At 47.9% G+C, this 25,597-nt stretch overlaps 1 protein-coding gene across 3 annotated transcripts in view; it reads right to left on the bottom strand.

Moving 5' to 3' along the window:
• Nucleotides 1–25,597, bottom strand: part of TNR (tenascin R) — a 406,518-nt gene that overhangs the window by 43,588 nt on the left and 337,333 nt on the right. For all 3 annotated transcript variants that reach the window (XM_014845339.3, XM_070497987.1, XM_044758352.2), the window contains 6 exons: nt 21,673–21,942; nt 15,870–16,055; nt 4,084–4,173; nt 2,721–2,984; nt 1,864–2,133; nt 555–674 (listed from right to left, as the gene is read on the bottom strand). In XM_014845339.3, coding sequence (XP_014700825.2) covers nt 555–674; nt 1,864–2,133; nt 2,721–2,984; nt 4,084–4,173; nt 15,870–16,055; nt 21,673–21,942 — 1,200 coding nt within the window. The remainder of the gene's footprint in view (nt 1–554; nt 675–1,863; nt 2,134–2,720; nt 2,985–4,083; nt 4,174–15,869; nt 16,056–21,672; nt 21,943–25,597) is intronic.

The following is a 25,597-nucleotide window of genomic DNA, read 5'->3' as shown; positions in this document are numbered from 1 at the left end:
TGGAAGTCAGCACGCCTTTCACTTTGTTAACAATGCCACACGTGCTAGCAAGAACTGGCAGGATGCGGGGGAGATCTGGGCCAACTTCTTCTGACTCAGGACTTGGCTGGAGTGGCAAAAATAGGACCACTGTCACTGTGTTTCCCTCCAAGGCTTCGTCTGGCTCTGCTGGATCTTTAGGCATCCCCCAGGGTTCTAGTCTTAGACTTTACTCTCTCAGGAAAGTGCACATGACCCTGGCTCTTGGCAGATTCTTTTAGAGCTCTTTGTTCCTTACTACATTGCCTAGATAATGGTGACTAGCTACCTCTGCTGGTGAAGGGCCTGCTTTCTGGGTACACGTAATCAAGCCTTTTGTGAGAGGAGTTGGTGAGCGTAGGGTTTCTTGGGTGCTTCTCATCAACCCACTCTCATTCTGTTGGAGCATGCCACAGAGAGGAGGAAAAATGCAGGCATGGGGGTGATATCCTCTGGCATACGTTAGTTTTCCCATAACAATCTTCACCTAGCTCCAAATCCCATTCATCTTTGAGAAATCAGATAATTTTTATTACCTTGTGTTGGCCGATATGATACTCGGTAGTAATCAAAAGATGCAACAGGAGGGCTCCAGGAGACCATAACTGAGTCCTTGGTCACATTGCTGATTGTGATGTCTTTGGGGGGATCAATTCCTACAAGGATCCAAGTGGTTGTGGGAAAAAGACAGAAAGACAGAAAGTGTGAAAAAGGGATTCCTATCCTTGGCTTTACATGGCCCATGTGCTAATGGTGTCCAAGAGGCCTGTAAGAACTTTCTGTGTACTAGGGCATCCTTAAAACCATGGTGAGGCTGAAGTCTCATCTGAAACCTCATGGATATGGCCAAAGCCATGTTCATTGAGAATGTTTTAAAAACATGAAGTCAATTTGGTAAGATCTGTGCTTGTGTAGCAACTATTACTACCTAAAGGCCAACTGAGAACTTTCCTTTAAGTTTGTGTGTTTTGTTTTGAACCGAGGGCAACATGGTCATTTTCTCTGGGGCAACTTCTCTTGGACAAACCCAACTTGATCTTTCTTATTTTTTTAGCAATCACCTTTGGTTCACTTTGGAAAAACTGCCTATTGACTGTAGAGGGATTTCAGAGCACAAGTCCAGAACAAATCCACTTTCTAAATTATATTTCGTTTATACTGTATACCTTATTTTTTTGACTGCTGGAGGATCGCAGAGTCAAAACCAGCTGAGTGTTTAATCTGCTTGTCCAGTTTGTGAGTTCTTGTTGGTATGTAGGAAACCACTCAAACACACATGTCCTCACCCACATACATACTCATATTTGTGATTGTATTTGGGAATGATGAGATGAGAATGATCCAATTCATCTCAGAATGCCTGTGTTTTCCAAACACCATGCAAATCAACCCCATTCTCTATGTACCAGGTCCCTACATGGTTCCACGCTAGTCCCATATCTGAGGAAGCATCATTTGTGTTAGTGACCTCACTGGGCAGTGAAGAGATGGCCCTCCAGAATAGGAGCAGATGTCTCCTCACTGCAGAAGTATTTCCTCCGGGAGATTAACTCTCTCCAGGGCTTTTTCCTACACTAGTTATGGGAGGACTTCTGGACCAATATTCAAGCCTTGGCCTTCTCAAGACATTGAGTCCATTCTGCCTTCTAAATGGAAATTTCCCATCTTCTACATTTTGCATAGCTCTGGAAAAGGTGGCTGTTTCAGAACAGCTCATAGACCCTCTCTAGCCAAATGAGGCAGTCCCCTATTCCTTGGATGTTTCTCTTTCTAAGTTTCATTGATTTGTCAAAGGCTACTGTGGGAACCCCTTTCACCACCTGCTGTCAAGTCCTCCAGCCTCACCTGTGGTGATGGAGCCCACGATGGGTTCAGAGGTCACCGTGCCATGGACTGCCACCAGGTTCACAATGTACTCAGTGGCTGGTTGTAGGCCCATCAGAACAGCATGCCTCTTGGTGGCATCCAGGGAGACCTCCATCATCTCTTCCTCTTCATCCCGGGGGTTGTAGTTCAGAATGAGTCTGTCTGCTGGCGGAGATGGGTCACTCCAGGTGATGTTCACACTGGAGGAGGTGACATGAGAAAAGTGCAAATGGGAGATGGGGCGGAAGCCTGCAAAATAGAGAAGATGGATGGTTCTGAAACACACAGGAGGTGGTAGGGCCACTGGGCTAGAAGAGCTATCTGACTGAAGGGATCTACTTTTCTTGCTAATAAGGACTGTACCTTCACCTGCTGACCCTGAGCTTCTACCTCCTCACTCTCCAGTCCTGTCCGTTCATCTTTCTCCAAGCCACATTCTGAAACATGAATGTCCTCAGCAGGATAAAGCCAGCATTATCTCTTGGAGTTATTCATAATACTGATCCAGGATTTAAAAGCTCTCTCTTGGAAGGAATTTAATACGATCCCATGGATCCTCTGAATGCCCACTGGTTTAGTGCAGGCAGGGGAAGATGGACAGAATCAACCACTATGTCGAGGCTGTAGGAAACCAGACACAAATTTTCAGGCATGTGGGCAGCCTAGCTCATCTCTACCCTTTACTTCCAACCCTTCCTTCTTGGTGTATTCATTACATCCATCTCTTCCTCCTCTAAAGGAAATGGGGCGTTAAAAGAATGGGTTGCCTAGATGGCCTTCCCATGCTAAGATCTGTTGATCCCTGAACCTGGCTGGGATTTCTGCTGCCCTGGTACCTGTGAAGGCATCCACGGTGGACTCCAAGCTCTGCTGCCGACCCCTCTCAGCAGTGATTGAAATGATGTACTCTGCCCCAGGTTCTAGATCTGTCAGTGTGTATGAGGTCATGTCCTTGGGCACAGTGACTTCTGAGGCAATCCCAGAGGATGGAGTAAAGGTAATTCGGTAGTGGTCAATGGGGCCACTGGCCTTAGTCCAGATGAGGGAGATGGAGGTCTCCGAAGAGGCTGTCACCATGAGGTCTCGGGGACTGTCAAGTTCTGTGGATAAACATAAGTGCCCTATTTTACACAAGTTACACAGGAGGGCCAGTATTTATTGGAATTGGAACTTTCTGTGGATTTCTAAGCTATCAGCAGGCCTGCTGACCATGAGGATTAGCTTGTCATTGCTGACACTTATCTCATATTTTGTTAAGCATCTTCCCTTTGAGAGATGGCCATGGGCTTGGCATACAGACCGACAATCTGCAGAAAGACATTAGCAGCCCTAACACCTCTGGAAAATAGCCACCTCTGGGACAAAGCTGGCTGCTGATTTTTAAGCTTTCTGCATTCATTTTCTCCAAGCCTTACTCAGCAAGCCGACCAGGGCAAAACAGGAGCCACCATCAAGGAGGGATATGCCATTCCTGGAAACAATAGCAACCCCTGTTCCTGAGACCATTTTGACTGACCTGGCCATGACTGTGTAGGCAACTAGATCTGAGGACTCCTGGGGACTTATGTCCATGTGGTTCTCCAGAGAGGTTGTCTATGCTAGACTGAGCCTTGTGACAGAGATTGGCTCAAGATTCCCAGCCCAGTGCAGGGTGCTTGTACCTAAGGTACTAGAGTGACTTTGAGATTTATCCAGGGTCTGGAAGCAAAAGTGCTGGATCCAGAGTAGCAAGGGTCTCAAGGGGACTTTTCCATTGCCCTTAGATTTAATGGGCTCCTTCCAAGTCTAGGCCTTCATCCCTGTGGCCTTTCTGAGGGCTTCTGTCATGCACAGTGAGGGATACCACATTCTGCCTGCTGTGTGGTGGTCTAAAAGAAATATGATGTGCTATGACATCAACCTATCTTGGATTGTCCACCTCCGTTCTGCACAGCTGTGGGCAGCCCTTCAGACCACGGACACCATGCACACATCTGTGGGGAAGAGGGTGGGATTCCATCCTGTGTGTCGGATGTTGGAGGTCAGGCAGAAGGCATCAAAGAGCTGCAGGTAGATGTTGTGCCTAGGTGGATAACTGTCACCTGGAACCTGTTATCTAGGGGGCATTGCCTTCTGACCAGTCCTTACAGGACAAGCCTCCATGGCTCCTCGGGCTTACAGAGTATCCGGGTCTTCTTCCTCACCGATCCGCCTACTCACCAGTCCTGGCGTTCATGGTGGCTGGCACACTTTGCTGTGAGTTCATGACGGCAGATATTCCAACTCCATACTCAGTGCCAGGTACCAGATCTGTTGGTTGATGCAGAAACAAACATTATTCCATGTGTGTGTCAGGGGTGGGAAAGGCTGAAAGGAGGGAAGCAAATGACCCTAGACTCCTGTTCAGATCTTGTGTTTAGTCCTTCCTGAATGAACTGATCAGGGCAGAGCCTCCTTCTTGCTGCTGGTCTCCTCAGGCAGACAGTGAGGCTGCCCTTGTCAGTGACCTCCAGAAGGGTGCTTTCCTGTGGAAGGTCTCCCTCTGGTACTTAGAGTCTCAGGTTGGCTACAGCTGGGGAAGGGATTTCTTGCTTAAGCTGTGAATGGGGAGAGTATATAACGGAGAGGAACTATGTGGACAGGGGCCTTTAAAGCATTTCTTAAAGCTTGTGTATAAGGACCAAGCTGCACCTTTTATAGATGGGGACTGAGGCCGTGTGGGGACTCCTGGGTCCCTTCTAGGGAGCAACACTGGAAGGACTTTCTCTCTGAGCACAGGGCTGTCAGGCCTTTAGTGTGGGGCATGCAGAAGCCCTGTTGCTGTGGGATCCCACCAAGATCAGTAATTCAGGCCCCAGGATGTTTAAAGCTAAGGATTCAATTTTAGAATGACTTCTGGGGGACTCTGAGAAGATGCAGAAAATGCAAAAATGGTCCAACTTACAGGTATAAGTCTCTCCGGAGCAATCCTTTGGGACTTCAATGCAAAGGATGGCTGGGAGCCTCCCAGAATATCTGGAATTAACTGGGGTGTCTCCCTACCCTCTCCCACATTAATTTTCAGACTAACTGGTTTGACTGGCGTATTAATTTCTATTGCTGCTGTAACAAATTACCACGACATACTGGCTCTAAACAACACAAATCCTTATTTTACGGTTCAGGAGGTCTGAGGTCTAAAATGGTTCAGCAGGGCTGCATTCTTTCTGGAGGCTTTAGGAGGAAATACATTTCTTTGTCTTTCCCAGCTTCTAGAGGCTGCCTGCATCCCTTGGCTTGCGGCCCCTTAATCCATCTTTAAGGCCAGCAGCATAGCATTTTCCAATCTGTTTTTCTGTCTGACCTCTGCTTCCATCATCCCATCTTCTACTCTGACTCTGATCTCCCTGCATCCTTCTTATAAGGACCCTTATGATTACATTGGCCCCACCTGGATAGCACAGGTAATCTCCCCATCTCAACATCCTTAACTTACTCACATCTACAGTTTCTCTTTTGCTATGTAAGATGACACAGTCACACATGCCAGGGATCAGAATGGGGCTATTTTGGGGGGCCGTTATTCTGAGCATCAAACCAGCATCCAACTCACCCTCACTTATTAGGAGTAGGATTACAGAAAAATGCAACAAGAGCAAATCCTCACCGGCGGGGGCCCCCTGGTCAGTCTGAGTCCTTTTGGTAGGTTCTATGTGGGGCTCCGTGTGGCCCTGTCAGAGCTACGGCCAACGATCACGCTGTTCTGCATTAGGATAACATTTGCTCTTTTCAAAATACATGAAGTGTTTTGACCTCCATCTGCATTAGCTCCCTGTGACTATTGTGACAAATGACCATAGACAGAGTGGCTAAAAACAGCAGAAATTTATTCTCTCAGAGTTCTGGTGTCTAGAGGGCCAAATCAAGGCGTGAGGAGGGCCCTGCTCCTCCTGAAGGCTCTAAGAGGAGATCCTTCCTTCGCCTCTTCTTAGCGTCTGTGGTTGCCAGCAGTCTCTGGTTTCCCTTGACTTGCAGCTGCACTCCAGTCTCTGCCTCTGTTGTCCCATGGTGTCTCAGTCAGCTTGGGCTGGTGTAACAAACTGCCGCAGAAGGCGTGGCTTACACAATAAACATCATTCCTCACGGTTCTGAGGCCAAGAAGTCCAAGATCGAGGCACCAGCAGGTTTCACGTCTGGTGAGACTCCATTTCCTGGTTCTTAGATGGCCGTCTTCTCATATGGCGGAAAAAGTGAGAGAACTCTCCGGAGCCTCTTATAAGAGCACTAATCCCACTCACAAGGGCTCCATCCTTACTGACCAAATCATCTCCCAAAGGCCCATCTCCTAATATCATCACATTGGGAATGAGGATTTCAAAATATGAATTTGGGGAGAACACAAACATTCAGTCCATAACACGTGGTATTCTCCCTGTGTGTCTGTGTCTCTTTTTCTTATAAAGACATGGGTCATATTGAATTTGGGGGCCTGCCCTGATCAAGTATGACCTCACCTTAACTTGATTTTATCTGTAAAGACCCTATTTCCAAATAAGGTCACATTCACAGGTTCCAGGTAGACATGATTTTTTGGGTGGGACATTATTCAAACAGGTACACCGTCTTTTTACAAAAAGAAACTAAGGAAAAGAGTAAGTCTGTGATCAGCTGGAAATGACACTCTGGCTTCTGGCTTCAGGGTTCAGGGCTTTTAAGTGACTGGAATGTCCCACCCCTCCTCTCAGTTCATCCCCTCCCCAGAGCAGCTGTGAATTCTCTGGGATCCCTGAGGTAAGAGGAAGGATTTTGATAGGAAATGTGCTGAGCAACTTTTCCTTAGCAAACAGCCTGGTTTAATGAAGGGGAATGCTGCGAGAGGCCCCTGTACCCCCTCCTCAGTATGGCATCACTGCAGCCTGTGCAATAAATCCCTCGTGCTTGAGTATGGCAGAACCTACCAGGCCTTACCGACCAGGTTCCCTGGCAGGAATGCATTAGAATCAGGCTACTTTTTCCTTTCTCTCACCAGTTCCATCCATGCCTAACTCTTAGTTCTTTCTTTCTCTAAAGCGCCAATACCAGTAGAGGTGAACTTTGAAGTCTGACAGACTTTGAGGTCGCCATACTTACGTTAATATTCATGCTCGGCCACTTTCTACCTGTGAAACATTGATTACTTAACATCTTTGAGCTTCAGTTTCTGGAGAATGGGAAGAATCATAGGATCTGTCTCAGAGGGTCATTGTGAGGATTAGATGAATCAATGTGTATAAAGCACAGCCTCTGGCCCCTCGTGATAGTAGCCGATATTATTATTCCCTTGCTCAGAGAACTATTCCAGGATTTTGAGTCCTTTTGTTGCGTGCCCCAGGCAGGTGCAGATCAGTCCTCAGGACACCTGTTGTTGGTTTGCTGATGCTTAGCCTGTCAGCTCTGATGAAACCAGTGAGTCAGGGAGTCCAGGTGTCAGCGAGGAGCTGTCCCATGGCTGGCCTGAGTACCTGTTGCTAGATTGAGTGGGTGATTGCAACGCCCCCAGATCCGCCTGAAGCCCGCATTTATCTCCGTCAGGATGTGCTCTGAGTCCCAGGTACATCCTTGGTTGGAGAAATTAGATTACCTTTGGGACATAAACCACTTCTCTCAGGCACCTGATTGAGACCTTCAATTGCCTATAATGAAGTAGGAATTCTCCGACGAAGATGAAAGATGACAGATCGAGGGAGTAAGACAGAAATTATATGTTGCCAAACGGATCTAACATGTAACGTTTTCATCTGAGTTTCTTATTTATGAAGCTTAAATGAAATGTTCAATAATTTACAATGGAATCATCTTCTCCCAGAAAACCGCAGAGCAGAATTTAAAGAGTACCGTCTTCCCAGGCTTTCTGTCTAGGGGATGGGGAAGTGGGACTCGCTTATAAGCTCCTGCCTGCTGCTTGCCTTTGATTTTCAGCAGCTCTTTTCCTGTGCTACAAGTGAAATGTTGCTCTTTGCCAGTAGGTAAAATACAGTTCTGCCGGAAGAGAAAATGTGTATCCAAGGCACATCTAGCACACTTATATATCAGCACTCGGAGGCCGCCTGGGGAGTTCTCACTTTTTAAAGATCCCACTGCTCTCTATTAATGCTCCCTTTGTCTTTCCATCCAACTCCTGCAAGTGGTAACATGTAAGTGTGGTAACATATAAGGTGGTAACATATAAGGGCTCAGTTCCCTTTCTTAACAGTAGCTCAGAAAATTCGTCCCTTAGGAGACCACCACTCTCCATCCCTTATAGAACTTCCTTTGTTCAACTTGGAGCTTGATGCTTTTCTCAGCCCTTTCACTGCACACCCATTCTTTTCTGAGCTCCCAAAGCACACAGTTCATTCACTCAATGGGTATCACGGAGGGACTCCATTGTGTCAGGCACAAGGCCATGTCGGGGGGATACTGGGGTGAGCTGAGTGGACATCACTCTTGTCCTTAATGAGATAACAAGACATCTGTACTAAAGAAGGAAATCAATTATTTATTGAGCATCCATAAGAAGCCAAGCACTGAGCTACACGAAATAGGTACTCTAGAAGAAGACAGGGAGGGAAGAAAGGAGGGATAAAAATTGAAGGAGAATTTTTGAGTGACTGATGGTCAAGAGTACTATTGTTAACTATAGTTTCTTAGAGATTTGTCCATGTTATCTCATTTAATGCCCCTGTAGCTCCGCCAGGAGGACATTACTGACAAGCAAACAGAGGCTCAGAGAAGTTCATTCCTTGACCAAAGCCACAAAGCTAATATGTGATAAAACTGGGTGTGGAGCACAAGTCCTTTGTTCTTTCCGACACATCCTAGCATGGTCCCCATCCCTAACGGTCTTACAGGCCAGTTGAGGGGAGTGGAGCAAGCACATTGGAATTCCGCCCTACACCAGGGGCAGATGGTTAAGAAGACCATTTCAGAGGAGGGGTGAGATCAGCATGGGCTAGAGTAAGCCAGAGAAGTCTTTCTAGAAAAGGGGCTTGAGTTGAGCCTTGAGAGCCAGCCAAGACCAGAAAAAGTTGGGGGAAGGAGATACAGAGTTCTCTGGGGGTCAGGATGGGGCACGGTGAGCAGGAAGAGAACAATTAGGCCTGGAGAGTAAGAGGGGCTAGTGAATTCTCACCTGCACTTCAAGGACCGTGGGTGATAAAGGCAGAATGAGTCACTTGCCCCTGTTTAAGAGACCTGTCCTTCATGCTTCCTGCTGCTGGTGGGCAAGGAGTGGGAGGAGGAGGCCCGTGAAGCTGAGATTGCTGTCTCTTGCCAGCAAAAACATGAATAAGACACTTGGGGTCTGCAGGCTGGGTTGAGTTCAGGTGGACATGCAGAAATATGGACTCTTTCCATCTTTAAATCCCTACACTCATCACCCAAATGCCTGTGAAGCTCATGTCTACCAAACTGGGGTTAGGGATTTGCTTGGTCCCAGTGCATCAGGAACCTCCCTTCAAAGGGTGGGAAAAACTGAGGACCCTGTCCCCAAGGAGCTTGTGGTCAATCTCTTAGCTTTAATAGCAATTATGTGATTTTAGTTTTATTGTTAGTTTTTACGGCAGTCTCCTCACTAGACTCTTAGGTCTTTGAGTCAAGAGATTTGATTTTTTCAATGTTTTAATTCAGTATGTAGCATAGTGAAAAAAATCTATTCATACAGCATGGCGGAGCATTGTTGGGAGTGTTGGGAAGACTTCCAAAGAGGATATCTGTGAACGGGGCTTTGAGGGCTCAGGGGACATTGGTTGGGGAAGGGGCATCACAGGCAGAGGGCACAACATGTGCAAAGGCAGATCGGGTAAAATAAGTCATGAAAACCAGGGACCTAATGGAGGGTGCCTCTTAGGGAAATTTGCCAGCAGTAGATTTGGGTCCCAGGGGTTTCATAGATGGGGAGATATTTGGAGACAGAGGATCACCTGGAACCCCTGAAATCATACCAGATAAGCAACAGTCTACTTCTTATTGTAATGGAGACCTGAGTTCCCAGGCTCTCCATTCTTATCTTCTTGGGTAATGGTAGTTGCTCCTTCAGGTTCCCTGAATGAGTCAGGCGTTGGAGGACATCTCCTTGCTTTTGGAGTATGGATGATATGAGAGCATCAAGAGAAGCAACTGATTCTGTGCTGACTTTAAGGGAGGGACTGAGCCCACAAACCTCAGGTACAACTTTCTCGTTGCTGGTGAGATTAATGAGAAGCACGGCTCATCATCCTTGTCCTACAGGAACATCCGTCTCTGGTCTTTACTGAACAAACACTGCCTGCTGAAGAAGCCAAAGCAGAAGATGAAAATTCCCCACCTGGCTTTCCTCCTGGCCTTGCCCCAGCCCTTTAACACAAATGGGGGGACAGACACCCTTATGTGCCAGCTCTGTGGGGAGGAGGGGTATGGAAGCCTCTGCCCTTTCTTTCTCTCTTCTGCCTGGGTCTCTGCAGCCCATTCCCCACTTTCTGGCCCCTGGAAGGTGGTACCTTGTTCAGAGGGTGTCTTACCAAAGTGACCACTTGGGGTCACTGTGACTTCGCCCAAAGGAGGCAGAGCACGGTCTGGCTCTGGCCCCAGGCCCATTGCCCGATTCCTCCTCTCAGAGGAGCCTGCAGGGCGTTGAAGGTCTGGCACCACGTCTGGTGTTTGTGCCCTGGCACGCCGGGAGTGCAGACAGGGTGAAGTGAACATCGAGTGCCTTGGTCAGCGCCGAGTTGCCAGCTGGACTCCTCCGGAGTCCCAGATTTCTTCATGGAAAATCCTCCTGTGGACAAGCACATCTCCTGCCTTTGCCCCTCAAGGAGCCCACCTTCTCACCACCAGACCCCCTTCTGACACCTGAGGAGAAAATGTGGGGTTTGGTGTGGGACTCTGTTCCATGTCCACAGCAACCAGAGGCTTTGAAGGGGGCACCTTGCACAGCCTGAGTGAGGTGTGCTTGCAGACGTCAGCCTTGTGCGTGTGAGACTGTGTGTGTGAGCGAGTGGGTGTGTCATGTGTGGCTGGCTGTAGGTCTTTGTTTTCTTGCAATCCTACTTTGTATCGTGATGTCTGTAGGAATCTTCAAGGCCCTGGGTTTCTCAAGCCCTGTTCATGATTTTTCTGATTAGCAGCTTGTTGACTGGAGAGCCACGTCATCATAGAGCAGAGAGAGGCAGCTGGTTGGGACACGGTGTCAGGAGGCACCCAAGCAGGGCTGTGCAGTGGGTGACGGAGGCGATGAATGGGCCCCAGAGGGCGGGGTGAGAGCCCCCTGCTCACATGGCCATATGGGCCACTTTTTTTGCCTTTCTCCCTGGCCACAGAGGCCCTCAAGTGTGGGCTCCTGTTCATGACGGAAGACCAGCAAGAGGGTGTGGATGGCTGAGGACAAACCCCTCTCCCCTCTGGGCAAAACACTGCAGCCACAGGCCTTTCCGATGACAGGTTAGAGGAGTCACCTCAGACACAGAGGCCAGAGCAATGTCTATAATTTGCATGGGTCCCAGGCAGGGTTTTTTGACCAAATCCCAGTCAAGGAATGAGAATTTCCTTCTTTCCTTCTCTCTCTCCCTCCCTCCCTTCCTCCTTCCTACTCTCCTCCAGGAGTTTTCTATGTGGTTTGTTGTTTTTCATTGCCACCCAGAAAATAGACTGGTGGTGCCTGTCCCTGGTAAGTGCTGCCAAGTTCTAACCTAACCTTGATGAGCCTGTAACGTATACAACACTTGGGGACTCCTTAGGGACTCCGGGCATGGTACACAGGCCAAGCAGACGTCATCTGGGCTGAGAGGCTGAGCCTAAAAAAAGACTTATCATTAAGGACACAGAAGCCACCAGAGTAGAAAAAGAAAACAACCATTGCAGACACTGAGTCTGTTGTTCAGAAACGAATTCATACTTCAGAGGGAATTCACTGGGCATTGCCTAGAGAGAATCATGGAAAAGAAATGTTTGGTATTTTGTGCCCCAGCCTGGCCTCTGTGTTGCAAAAGGTGAGGTATGTGCACTGGGAAGCTGGGAGGGGAGTGCTTGGGAGAGCCTGCATTCCGCAGGCAAAAGTAAATGGTGCCTGTGGAGACAAGGGCTTGTGCAGGAAAAAGCCAACACAGATGCCATAGGACTTGAAGGGTTAGAGTCAGCTGTGAGAACACGGGGGATGCAAACTTATTCCAGGGAGAGGCCAGGTTGCCACGGATCCAGGTCTGACCTTTGTGGGGATTAAAAACAATGAAAGGTCCATCCTAAGTCCTTACTTATATAGATATCTGTGATTTCATTTAATCCTCACAACAACCCTGCGGGGTAGACATGATGGCCTTCAGACCAGGAAGCCGAAGTACAGGAAATTTAAGAAATTGCCCAAGGATGCATATCTATGAAGTTGGTCTCAAACCCAAGTGGGCAACTTCAGAAGCTATGCTTTAAATGAGCGCTTCTCACCCATTAATGTACACAAATCACCTGGGGTTTTCTAAAACGCAGGCTCTGAGATGGTAGATCTGCGGGGCAGAGGGCTCTGACATCTCTGGGGAGGAGGGTGCCCTTGCTGCTGGTCCCCACACCCCCCTCTGTGCCAAACCTGTTACAGGAAGTTGTCCTAAACCATCCGTTAGTTCACAGCCTCCTCCACCTCCTCCTCCTTCAGCCTCATCACCAGCCACAGGTGGAGTAGTTTGCTACGTTAGAAGCACTGCCTTAAACTCGCTGGAGACTGATTCGTTAAAGCCTCATCATGACGCTATGAGGGAAGAGGGGTCATTATTCTTCCACAGATGATGAAAGGTTCAGTAGATGGCCCCAAATCACACAGGAAGTGGCCGTGCCTGGATACAGGGTCCAAAGTCCTGGCTCTTAACATGTTCTGCAGAGCATTCAGATAAAACCGGGGCAAGAGAGAATGGGATCTTCTGCTAGAAGTCCCAATTTTTTTTCTTTTTTTAAATTGAGATATAATTGACATATATAATATATTAGTTTCAGGTGCACAACAATGATTTGTTATTTATACATATTACAAAATGACCACCACAATAAGTTTAGTTAACATCTGTCACCACACATAGTTACACATTTTTCTCTTGGGATGAGAATGTTAAGATGCAGTCTCTTAGCAGCTTTCAGAGGTGCAATGCAGTATTATTAACTACAGTCCCCACGCTGTACATTCCATCCTCAGGACTTATTTATTTTATAACTGGGAGTTTGTGCCTTTTGACCATCTTCACCCATTTTGCCCACCCCCACCCCCACCTCTGGTAACCACCCATCTGTTCTCTGTATCTGAGTTCCCCAATTATTTTTGACTAGGAGACAGGGAGGCTGGCGATGGGGAGGGTCTCTCTGGTGAGGGTGGACCAGCTACAGGTGACCCTGGGATGCCCTTCCCACCCACGGCCAGGGTCTTGTTTTATATATGCAAACAAACAACTTGCTTGAAACCAGAAAAAAGAACAGACTTTGGAGGCTGAAAAACTCTCTTCTTTAGTGTCCAAGTTGGGGAGTGAGAGAGAAAATACAACTCTTTAGAGCTGGGATCAAACTTCTCCCTCCCTCCTTCTGCCTGCCTTTCTTCACTGTCCTTCCTTCTCTTCCCCCAGATGCCACAGCAGGAGAGCCAACCATCCTTGTAATTTGCATCTCAGCAAGCACAGACATACTTGATTTCCTTACATGCCTATAATCCCTTCTTAAGTCACATAAAGCTATTTGTCTTTATAAATCTCCCCAGCGGTGAGCTCCCTGGGACAATTATGTGTAATATATACTTATAGTTTTATTTCATAAGCCCAACTCTAACCAAAAAATTGGCCTGAGTAAGCCCACTCCTCAATAATAATTTTCCATTCCTTGTGAGTCTGCAGCATTTAAGTTTTGACTGGCCTTTACGTTTGACTTCTTTAGTTGGAGCAGCCATGGCTGAGAGGCTTTGGGTGGGACTCAGAACTGCCTTTGAATCACAGCCATGCCCCTTGCTAGCTTTGCGAACGTAGGCAAGTTTCCAAACTCTCTGAGCCTCCATTTCCTCATCCACAGAATGGGGATGCTAACATGCCTCACAAAGTTGTTGTGAAGATTAAATGAGCTGTAACTATGTGAAGGTGCCTGGAATAGGACAGATGATCAACGAGTCTTCTCCTTTCTGGGTAGTGGAAAATAATAGCTAGGATGTGACTGGGTTCTTCCCTCTGTCTCTCCTGATTTTATGGTGCATGCTGTATCTGAACAACTAGCCGTCATCTTTGTAAAATTGCTAATTGCCAGATCAGCCTGCGGCTCCAGGCAGGGATGGGCTGCCCTTAGAATCAGATCCCTCCTGTATCATTTTAGTTTTTTTTGTTTAGCTTAATTTTTGTGAATGTCTCCAGCTCACTGTAAAGGCCCTCATGCCAGCTGGTCTGTTCCTGCTATGTTTAATTCACCCCCAATAACCTGCTTGGTCAGCATATCTCTCCATCTCTTGCTGTGTTTTCAGGAGTACATCTGTCTGGAAAAAGCATTTATTATATTTACTTTAACTGGCCTCATTTGGCAAGGCCGTCTGGGATTTCAGTTCAGGAGGAAAACAGCTTTGATTACACCGCCCTTGTTTACTGTGTGCACTCTTCGCTGTGTGTCCCTTGTCTAGCAAGACAGCAAATGCTTTTGCGGGAAGCCAAGACGCAAGTTAGACCAAGTGTCTCTCTGTGAGCGCATTGGCAGCCCCTGGTCCATGGCTGCTTTGCGTAGTCTCCTTCGTCTGAAAACCATGCCCCCCATTTCTAGTCATCTACCTCTCAGTGAAGTCCAGCAGGTAGATTTTCCTGGATAGCTGTGTCTAAGGCCCCAGGAAGAGCACTGGCTGGATCCCACAGTGCCATGGGGACAGGGAATGCTCCCCAGCCAAGTGTCATGGTGACCTAGGGCATTGTCTTAGCCCAGACCACCGTTATCTCTCTGTTTGACTCTATCACAGCCTCCTGACCAATCTCTGCCTCTGGCCTTGCCTTCCTCCCATCCATTCTCCACACTGCAGCTGCACAAATCTAGTCATTACATCACCTTATTTAAAATTCTTCAATGATTCCTCATTGCTCTCAAGAATGAACTCAAACTCTTTATAGGGTGTATGAGGCATGACCAGACTCTCACCTTTTCACTGGCCTTTTGTAGTCTATGCCCTAGTCGTAGTGAACTTTTGCAGTTTCTTTCATTCATTCATTCATTCAACCATTGATTATCTAGGAAGATGTACATGCTAGACGCCATGCTGGACACTGGGGTGTCAGTGATGAGCAATAACCAATATGATCCACCTTTCACAGAGTTTTAGGTCTAGGGTGGAGATGACAATCAAATAATCCCACCCACAAGTGTCCAGTGGTAGCTTGAGGAGTGCTATGAAGTGAGTGGCAACCAGCGAGGTGAGGCTGCCCGACAAGATGACCTGACCTCATCTGGGAACCAGACGGGCTCCCTGAGAAGTGGCAAGTGAACTGAGATCTGAAAAGGAGGCAGACACAACTGGGTGAAGAGGGAGGTGGGAGTGCCCAACAGGCAGTGAGAGCAGCATGTGCCAAGCCTTGTGGCAGGAGGAAAAGGTGTTTGAGGAGCCGAGAGAAGCAGACCTGTGGGTCTGGAGCACAGGGAGCACAGGGGATGTGGGAGGGAGGGGAGATGGGAGAAGATGGCAGGGGAGCCAGGACCGCAGTGTGGGCTGCGCTGAGGGTAACGGTTTCTCCCAGGAGCAATGGAAGTCCCCCAGATGTGTGCACAATGGGACAGCATAAATGGAAAAGATCACTCTTGGGTGAAGAGGAGGTTAGAAGAGGGCAGGAGAGAATGTGGGGAGGTTACTCAGAAGTGAGGACAGGACATGATCGTAGCTTAGACCAGGTGGTGGCAGTACCATGAAGGCAGTAGACAAACGTGGTAGGTACTTGAGAGAGTCAATCAGTGGGGTTTGGCAATGGCTGGATGTGGGGTGGATGGGCTGGGGAGAGAGCTGTCAGGGTTTGCACTCAGGAACTGAGGTGCCCCAGGAGCCAGGGCTCACTCACCTGTGAGGGTGGCTCTGGAGGTTGGGCCGATGCTCTTGGGAACCAGCAGCTCGTGGTACTGCTCGCCTGCCAGGGTGCTGTACACAACCTTGTACCCCTGAACCTCCGCTTCACTGTTGTCCCACTCAAGGTCAAGGCTGGTTGCCGTGCGGGAACCAACCCGCAGGTTCTTGGGGGCGTCGATCTCTAAAAACAGTCAGACATCACCAACATCACACAGGACAATGTGCATTTGTCATGCATCTTGAACCTTAATAGGCTTTGGGGCAAGGGCTCACACCTCCTGACCCTCCACCCTACATGAGTGAGCCCCGGGGCTGCCACTGAGCTGTGGGTCAGCCAGGCTGGTCAGGACTCAGTTCCTGCGCAGGTTGGAGAGTTTGACTTGGAGTTAAATACGAACACACTTCACACTTTCCCTATTTCCATTCAGGAGTTCCAGTGGTGTTCTAGAAATTTTAAAATGAACTAGTTAGTATCATAAACTTGAAACTAAGTGAGGGAAACCCGAATAGGAGAAAATCACAGACGGCGTCCAAAGGATTAAGATGGAATAGAGTAATGTCAAATTGACTACCAAGCAGAAAGAAGAGAGCTGACTGTGAAATGTTGAAGTGTAAGCTGTCGTCCCCTGGATTCACCTGTGGAACACTGCTGAAAGTTCTGCAGGTTAGAAAATTAAGTCTGTACAGAGGATGTGATGGAGGGCAAAGAATGTGGGCCTGGGAGTCCGGCCGCAGTTTGAGCCTCAGCTCTGCCACTTATTGTAATGGGACCATGGGCAAGTCCTTTCACATCCCTGGGACTCGATGGACACATCTGTAAAATGGGCAAATAATACTGACACTTCAGCTTGTTGTATAGCTTAGACACAATGCATATGAAGTGCGTGGCGTGGTTCCTGGTGCAAAAATAGGTGCCCAAGCCCTGGGCTGGCTTCCTGTTGCCTCTGCAGTTCTTCCTGAGTTCCAACAACTTGCCACCCCCAATGCTTGCTCTCTGGGGTTCCAAGAATTCCCATGCAATGAAAAGAACACTGACATTGGGGTCTCTCTCACAATCCTGGGGGCTAATTTTCTCTCCCAGGACTGATTATCTCCTCAGGCTTATTTGGGCAGAAACAACATAAACAACTGGCAGGGGAATAAGGTGCTGTCTTGAAAAACTGCCACTAAGAAGTTCTAAATAGGTCTTGTCTTTGACACTTGAATTTAAGTCTGGAGTGGTCCGGCCATTTGTTCTGAGAAAACCTCATGAGGACTGCTTTAATTTGCAAATGCCAGGCATGTACCCACCAATTGTTCTTTTCAGAAGATGGGGATGCTGTGAATCAATCTGAGTGCAGCTGCTTCAGAGTGAGAAGCGTTCTGTTTAGTGACGTAAATTGGATGAATCTTTTAGCAGATTTATGTCTCTGCAGCTTACTTTTCTGAGAAGTGTTTCCTTACTCGATGTGGCTGTAGCATGCCGGATACTGTGCGTTCTTGACGTGCTGTGTGTTGTGTGTGTTATTTTTCCAGCAGTTGGAGGGAGAGAGGAGCATGGATGCAGAGGCAGGCAGGAGGAGTGTCCGGGACTGCAGGCCAATACAGTGCATGCAAGAGGAGAGGCTGGGCCAAGGGGCTGGGCTGAGCTTGGAGTGTGCAGCCTGAATGGAACTGGAGCAAAAAGAAGTTAGGATGAGGGTTCAGACTGAGTCTTGTACTACCTAGTGCCCTTCACAGTGGAAAATCCCAGACCTTGGAAACTATGGTTTTTCTTTTCTTTTTTTGGCCTTAAGGGCTATGCCCTGTGGATAGGGGGCAGTGTTTTCTCTGAAGGGACCAGATATTGCAATGTCAGTGATACCAAAGGGAGGTCAGTCCTGGGAATGAGGGTTTGGGTGGTGAGTCTTAGGACTGGGGTGGGGTAAAATGGTTTGCTCCCCTGGGTCTTGAAGCCTGCCCTCTAGGAGAGGCCACCGAAGGCCACTCCTGTAGGTGGCTGTGTGTCTCTGCAACATGTCAGCGAGCCAGGGGCAAGGTAGTCCACTATAGACCGTCCTACATGTCATCCATTTCACTTCTCGGGAGAGTACTCACGATTGAAATGATCCTGCATGCTTCTTTTCTTCTTGCTTGTCCAGTTTTCCTCACTGGAAAGTAACTCACATGAACTGAGATCTTGTCTAGCTTGTTTTTTCTGTGCCTAGAGTGGTGCTTGTCACCTACTGGGTGTTTAGTAAGTACATGGGAAGTGACGGAATGCTTATTGTCAGTTCTTTGTCTTGTCAGTTACCTCAAAACCCTTAGAAAAGTCTTGCTAAATATTTCAGCTGTGGGGCTCTGAGGATGCTTAGGGCAAGGTGATGAGGAAAAGGAACAGCTTTGACCAAGGGTAGCTGGTCACAGCTCGGGTGGCAAGTGCCATGCAGGTTGAACTTGAGAGAATCCCAGAGTGGAATCACTGCCGAGCAGGCTGGGCCTCCAACTCTTGTGACTTGGGTCTTTGTATGGGTGTCCTGGGACTGCCATAACAAAGCATCATAGACTGCGTGGCTTAAACTACAGAAATGTCTTGTCTCCTGGACCAGAAGTCTGAGATCCAGGTGTCAGCAGTGTGGCTTCCTTCTGAGGGCTGTGAGGGAGAATCTGTTCCATGCCTCTCTCTGGTGGTTTGCTGACAACCTTTGGTGTTCCTTGGCTTGTAGGAAGATCACCCCAATCTCTGCTTTCATCTTCACATGACGTTCTCTGAATGTGTGTCTGTCTCCGTGTCTAAATTTCCCCTTTTTATAAAGACATAGTCATATTGGATTAGGGCCCACCCTAATGACTTCATCTTAACTTGATCAACTGCAAAGACCCTATTTCCAAATAAGGTCACATGCACAGGTACTGGGGGTTAAGACTTCAACATCTTTTAAGGGACACAACTCAACTCATAACAGCATTCAAGAGAGGTCTGGGGCATTCAGGTTCAAGCAGCAGCCTCTCGTTGGCAAATGCCCTGGAGGCTGCGTTCGGTGCCTTGAGGGATGTGCTCAGAGAGAAGGCCTCCGCTGGAGAGAAACAGTCCCAGGAATTCCCTGTGAGGGCACTGAAACCAGAGCCACTGAGAGCAGGGAGACTCTAGAGATTGGCCTCCCGGTTTCCCTGCGCCGGCTTCTCTCTAACCATTGGCCTTGGTATGTTTCCATCAAGGCCCTTTCCTTTTTCCGAGCGGCTCTAAGACCCAGCAAATATCCCACTCACCATGCAGGAAGCAAATCTGTTTTAATTGCCTATGCAATTAGTGCGCTCCTAGTGTCGAAGCCATCACCTGGAAAAGCACTTTGGCTAATTTGAATTTAAGCGGAGTTCTGAAATGACCGAGGGCCCTATCGCGAGGGTCCGGGCACCCTCTCATCATTCAGCCAGCACCTGCCAACCCCAGGCCCTGAGAGCTTGTCTGCAAAGCTGTTCGCATCTCCTCGGCCCCATGTCTCTCCAGCCCCCTTGAGCGGAGGGATGCAAGTTGGAGGTGCAGGCTGGGGCTGCACTGAGATGGCAGCCTCCAAACAGCTGCTGATCGGCCAGGCACCCGGACACAGAGAATCATGCAACAGTGAACTGAAACTGGGGGCGGGGAGGGGGAGCTTCGAGGAGGCAGAATGTAATTGTCTTGATTGGAATTTTTCTGGGCCACCAGCCAATCCTGCTTCCATCTTGTCGACATAAACATCAAGAATTTGCTTTTCATCATGCTGCTCAAGAGCTCTCTTCTCCTTTTCTGCCTCTTCAAACTCCTTATCTGAGCAAAGCACAAAGAAACCACTTTTCAAACAAAAACTGTCTTGAAATTCAGAACAGAATGCAGCACTCGTGGCCCACAGGAAACCCCACAATCCGAACAGGAAGTGTTGGGGGGCGGGGGGACGGGAGGAAAGGCTGACCTTGAATTCACCAAGAAGGGACAGGTGTGAGGGCCCTCCTCCTGCTCAGCCCCGAGTTTGGCTTAAGCAAGGGAGAAGAAGGGAAGAGAAATGGGCAGAATTTGGTTCTTTTTTGGTTTTGTTTTTGCTTTTGCTTTTGTTTTTGCTTTTGCTTTTGTTTTGTGCTGAGGAAGATTAATTCTTCTGACCTCTGATTCTTCTTTTAAGGTTCATATGCAGTCACCAGGGATCCCAAGATGTGTTTAGTAAAAAATCTGACCCCCTGGATGGGGTGGAGGCTAGCACAGGGGCTGGAGAGAAACCCTAAGATCTCTTTGGGAATCAAACCTGCCTTCTCCATTTCCTCAATGTCCACACTTGTTTCCTTTTAACAAAGAAGGTTTTCCCCCCTGCTGATGTTTCCTTCTGTGCAGGGGGAACCTATTATAAGAGTCCTAGCCTCTCTCTTTCTTACACTGGGGAAGACGGGCTCACCTCAGTGATGAGTTTTGCAGCAGGACCTGGGCACTGCCCTTCTGCTCCCTTCTCTCACGGGAGCCGGCCGACCCCTTGGACCAGGCCTCCACTTGCTCCTCCGGCTCTAAGTCCTAACCTTGGTAGTCCCCCAACTTCTGCCACGTGGGGGACTTGCCCAGGTCCACAGAGGCTGTCAGTTTGCAAGTCCATCTGGCTCTAACACTAAGCTACGTGCTCCAATCCAGGGGGTATTTTGGCCTTTATCTATCTTGCTCTTTGCCTTATGCATCAATTGATTTTCAACACAGGTCGGGGACAATGGTGCTGTGTATCAAACCTCCCTGGAGCCCCTCGGCTGCTTACTCCATCCTGCAACAGGCTCTTAGGGCACAACCCACGGTAGGATGCTTGCATTAGTGATTCTCCGTCAACTTTACCCCATCAGAAGATGCTGATTCTTAGATCTTACAGATGCTGGTCGTTTCCTTTGATCCCTGGGACAACTTGAAGGTGGCAGAGACATTTCTTGACACACAACCTCCCCAGGGCAGAGGGGCTGAGACTGAGGATCTGGGTTAGACAGAGGCTCCCTATCTGATCACAGACCCATGGACCCAGGGAGAGTGCCAGGAAGCCTGTCTTTGTCTGGGGTCTCTTCTAGGTGCCCACTAGCTGGCCAGCCTGATGCGCTCCGGGAGAGTCAGGGAGCAGGTCACCGCGAGGTCTGGCCTTTCCCGGCTGTTGGTGAAGCCCTTTGAGAGTCCCGACAGCCTTGGGAAGGGGGTGAGTGGTCATCTAGGCAAGGCAGGCGGCACTGATATGGCTTTATCCAGCCTACTGTCTGCGAGCCAGGCCTCACATTAGCCTTCTTGCTCGGGCTTACAAATGGCAGAATGAGTCACAGAACCTCAGGCAGAAGGTCTTCTTTCAGTTGTATGGGTTGGGCTTCATACAGCTCCAAAGGACACCATCATGCTAATGTAGTCATTATGGATTATAGAATTATTACAACAATTTCCAGCAAACAGCAATAAAGTGTCTCAAGGATGGGGCACATTTCCTGAACTCTCACAGATTTACCATTTGGGCTAGTAATATGGATGCTTAAATGACTTCAAGATACACTTTTCATTTTACAAATGAGAACTCGAGAGCCATGGGGAAGAGACTTATATCAGGTCCCAGATTTGGCTGGTAGCAGAGGTAGGATGGGAGCCCATGCTCCTAATTCCTGGGGCACTGCCCTCCTCTATATTGCAATGTCATTTCACAGGAGGCCCCGATACCTGTCGCTTCCTTCTTGCAGCATCAATGATAACATGGATGCCCAAGCACAAGTCAACTTGCTTCCTTAATGGCCCTCTTGCATGACGATACCACCAGCTGGCTCACCTCCTCCCCACTCATTCTGCTCCTCTCCCCAACCAGCCTTACCTGTTGTAAACTGGGTGGTCGTGGACTCGCTCTCGTTGGTCCCGCGGACTGCGCTGACCCACACCTCGTACCGGGAGCCGGGCCGCAGGGCCTGCACTGAGTATTGGCTCAAGGGAGGCTGCAGCCGGAAGGTGGTCTTCCCGCCTTCCCCGCCCACCAAGCCATACTTCAAGAGAATGAAGTCAACTTTGGCTCGAGGGGGCGTCCACTCCACGAAGGCCACAGTGTCGGAGACATCACGAACCAGGATCTGCGTGGGCCCATCAATGACTGAGTAAGAAGGACCAAATAGAAAAAAAAGCTTGAGAAATGAGCATATAATATCAGCTCTCTCCTTTCCTCCTTATGTTAGCCTGCTCAGTTAGAGACAGGATGAGAATTATTATCCCATTTTACAGTTGGGAAAATGAGATACAGGAAGATGAAATCTTTCCTGAGCACAGACAGTTTGGCATTGGGGGAACCAACACAGGAATTCAGTTCGTCTGAATCTTCTCTCACCAGGCTGTGGCTTCTCAGTGCTGGCATTTCCAAGTCTGGGCAGAGGAAGGACACTTCCTGGCTTGAGAAGGCCAGCACTGCTTCTGTCTGGAGGTAATGGGACAGAGAACTGTGTGCCCTGCTGCCCAGCTCTCACCTTCTTTGAGCCCTGAGGAAAGATCTAGGAAATTATCAGCCCTACATAAGCATCTGAGATTTCCAACTTTGTTGCTAAAGAGGACTTCATGAGTATCCAAAAGATGTCCTTGCTTAGCCATACTAACAACTCGGTCAACCCAGCTGCTAAGACAGCACCAAAACCCAACAGATATTTGGGACACGAAACATGCCTTCCGGGGAAGTTTGTTTTTCTGGAAAAAAAAAATGGACCTCAGTTTTGGAACAACCTCTTGTGGGCTGTTTTTTCCCACCTGTTCTTGCATATTTCTGAGCCAGAAGGGCACTGCAGTCACTCAGAGTCGCTCAAGGTTACTCAGCCTATGTCCCTCGTGAGTACTGGCCTCTGGCACTTAGCAGCTGAGGGGAACACCATTGTGGGATGGCATTACCCTGGAAAAGCAGGTTGGTTTCCTAGGCAGCCCACCATCCATGGTTCCAGCACCCATTTAGGGTCCTGTTCATATTGAACGAGATGATGGTGGGGGTGGGGGAAGCTGAGAGAATGTAGAAGGGAAATAGAAAAACAAAAGGCTTAGTGAGGAGAACAGAAAATAGTGTTCTCAACTCCTCATGGTATGTCTGCATGGCCAACATGCCCTTCTTTGAATTACTCATTATCTTCTAAAAGAGTAGGCCCAGCTTTTGTGTTTGCATTTGTTATGTGACCACAGCCCTCTGGCTGGAGCTGGTTAATATTAATATTCTTCAGGGATTTCGAATTGGAACAGGAGACCCTGTTTCTTTGGTTAGCTGGTTTTGGACCATGTAAGAGCCAGAACAAGCGTGGCCATGTTCTACCATATACACACATAAATAGAAAACATCTGATCTGGAGAGAGAGAGAAGGAGAGAGGGAAAGTGGGAGAGACAAAAGGGGAGAGGGAGTTTTATAATAAACACATATTTGGTCTTCCTCCCCTTCCTGGCTAGAGCTCCTAAAACCCCTGGAATTTCCTAAGTGATAAAGTTGTCCTGTGTTATGTTAATGAGGTAAAAGTGAGGGCTGGTTGCCAGGGCCCCCAACCATGTGATTAGTAACTTTTAGTCCCACCCTCTGTCTCTGGTCAATCAATCAATCAGGCCTTCGTGATGAAGCCTCCATAAAAATTTGAAAGAACTGGGTTCAGAGAGCATCCAGGTTGGGGAACCAGAATGCTTTCACATGCTGCTGTGCTGGGCCCAAGCTCCCCAGGGACAGAAGCTTCCTTTGTTATGGACTTCACCCTGTGTATTTCTTCGCCTGGCTGTTGATTCCTATCCTTTAATGTCCTTTGTAATAAACCAGTAATCTAGTGAGCAAACAGGTTTCCTGAGTTCTGTGAGGTGCTCCAGCAAATTAATCAAACCCAAAGAGGGAGTCATGGGAACCTCCAATCTGTAGCTGGTCAGTCAGAAGCACAGATGACAACCTGGACTCGCAATGGGCACCTGAAGTAGAGGGCAGTCTTGTAGGACTGAGCCTCAATCTGTGGACTCTGATGCTATTTCTGGGTAGATAGTGTCAGAATTGAGTTGAATTGTAGGACCCCCAGCTGATGTCACAGAGAATTGCTTGGTGTGAGGAACACCCCCCACCTCCCCCCGCCTGGCTCCGCCGACAGGAATTGGGTGCAGAATTTTAGGAGCGAAATATACAGAGAGAAGCAGAAATGAATCCCTACGTGGAACTTCTAGATGATATAGAGAGTAACTTGATTCCTGATTTTCCATTTTCTGGTTCATGTCTTTCGCGAGACCCAGATGCATTTCTGGCCCTGGCGTTGCATGAGATAATCTATATCCTTCCAGTAAATTCTCTTTTCTTGCTTCAGTTAGTTTAAGAAAGTTTCTCTTCCTTGTTACCAGACAGTCTTGACTTAAGACTGGTTTTTTAAACTAACGTGCACTGGACTACTTCCCGCTCTGTCTCTGGATGGGAGTACCTCCCTCAAGATTGTCTCAGGCTGACGTTGAGCCTCGAAATCTTTGAGACTTGGGCCTTTCCCTGGTTACCTCACCCTCTTTCTTGGTCTAGCCCACTCCTGTTTTCTATTAAGCAGTTTAGGATTTTTGGTCCGGCACCAGCCAAAATGAAAATCACCAGACCATTTTGATGTCACCTGGACTGGAGTTAAAATGAAGTTCTGTTTTTCATATTTGGGGTAACAATGTGATTTAACAGAACACATCCAGATGTTTTCTTTTCAACATGCTGTATTTAGTGGTTTCAGATAACTTGGGTCTTTTTCATTTGATTTAACTTAATAATGAAATGGGGAAATGGTCTCCTAGCTGCTGTATAAACATAATGCCTGGAATATAGCAGACACTCAGTAAATGGGTGTCGAGTAAGTGAAATGAATGGATGATCCTCCATATTCATGAGAAAGAAGAGGAAGCATTTCAATGAATTGCAGCTTCTTGAAAAAAATAGAAGATGTCACAGAAACTTCAATGACCACGCAAGTCTTTTGTCCTTCAAGTCTTTAAATCCAAAAAGCGCTAATCGTAATGGATTGACCATATTAGAATGTGATTGTGTAGCACAGAGGGCTCTAGCGCTAAGGGGTCTTGTGATGTGCATTCCCAAAATGCCTGCCTCGAAGAAGCTACTCGGAGTACCTGATGAAGACTCAGAGCTTTGCATGAGGGGCATGGTGTAGGTCACACCTTAGCAGAAGGAAATAATTAAATAATCATTTTCTAAAAACAGCAGACAGAGTTGGGAGCCAACCGTGTTTTCTGTAGCCACCCTTGGATTCTACTGTTTAGTTGGCCACTTAGTAGCGATGTCCCACTCCACTCAAGGAGACATCAGCTTGCTTTCAACTGAGCCCCTAATTTCTAAACAAACACAAGTCCTACTCAAAAAGTAAACTGGAATAAATGCTTTTCTTTCCATTTCTTCATGACTCGGTACCCAATGCCAAAATATTAACTAGGATAGTTTGCTTAATTGAAAAAAATTCTGCTCAGCTTTACCACAAATTTCTAGATCTGGAACTTTTAATTTTAATCTTAAAGCATTTTCAAACCAAAAAGTACTGCAAATTTCATAAAGATGTGGTTTGAGTAGAAGGCTAAGGCAGAGTTGGACGATCTTCTCTGTGTTCTCAACACTTGGGAAGAAAAACCTTCTACAGCTATAATGTTCTCTGCCCTCTTATGAACCATCTCTTCCTTCTAGCCTTTTGTTTTCTACTAATACTTTCTTAATAACAAATCATAGGAACAACTGGAGACCTGAAACATTCCACATCAAATGAGGAGAATCTGCACATGTTAC

This window comes from Equus asinus, chromosome 25 (genome assembly GCF_041296235.1).
Source record: "Equus asinus isolate D_3611 breed Donkey chromosome 25, EquAss-T2T_v2, whole genome shotgun sequence".
NCBI classification, from domain to species: domain Eukaryota; kingdom Metazoa; phylum Chordata; class Mammalia; order Perissodactyla; family Equidae; genus Equus; species Equus asinus.
This window is presented reverse-complemented; position numbering and strand designations above follow the sequence as displayed.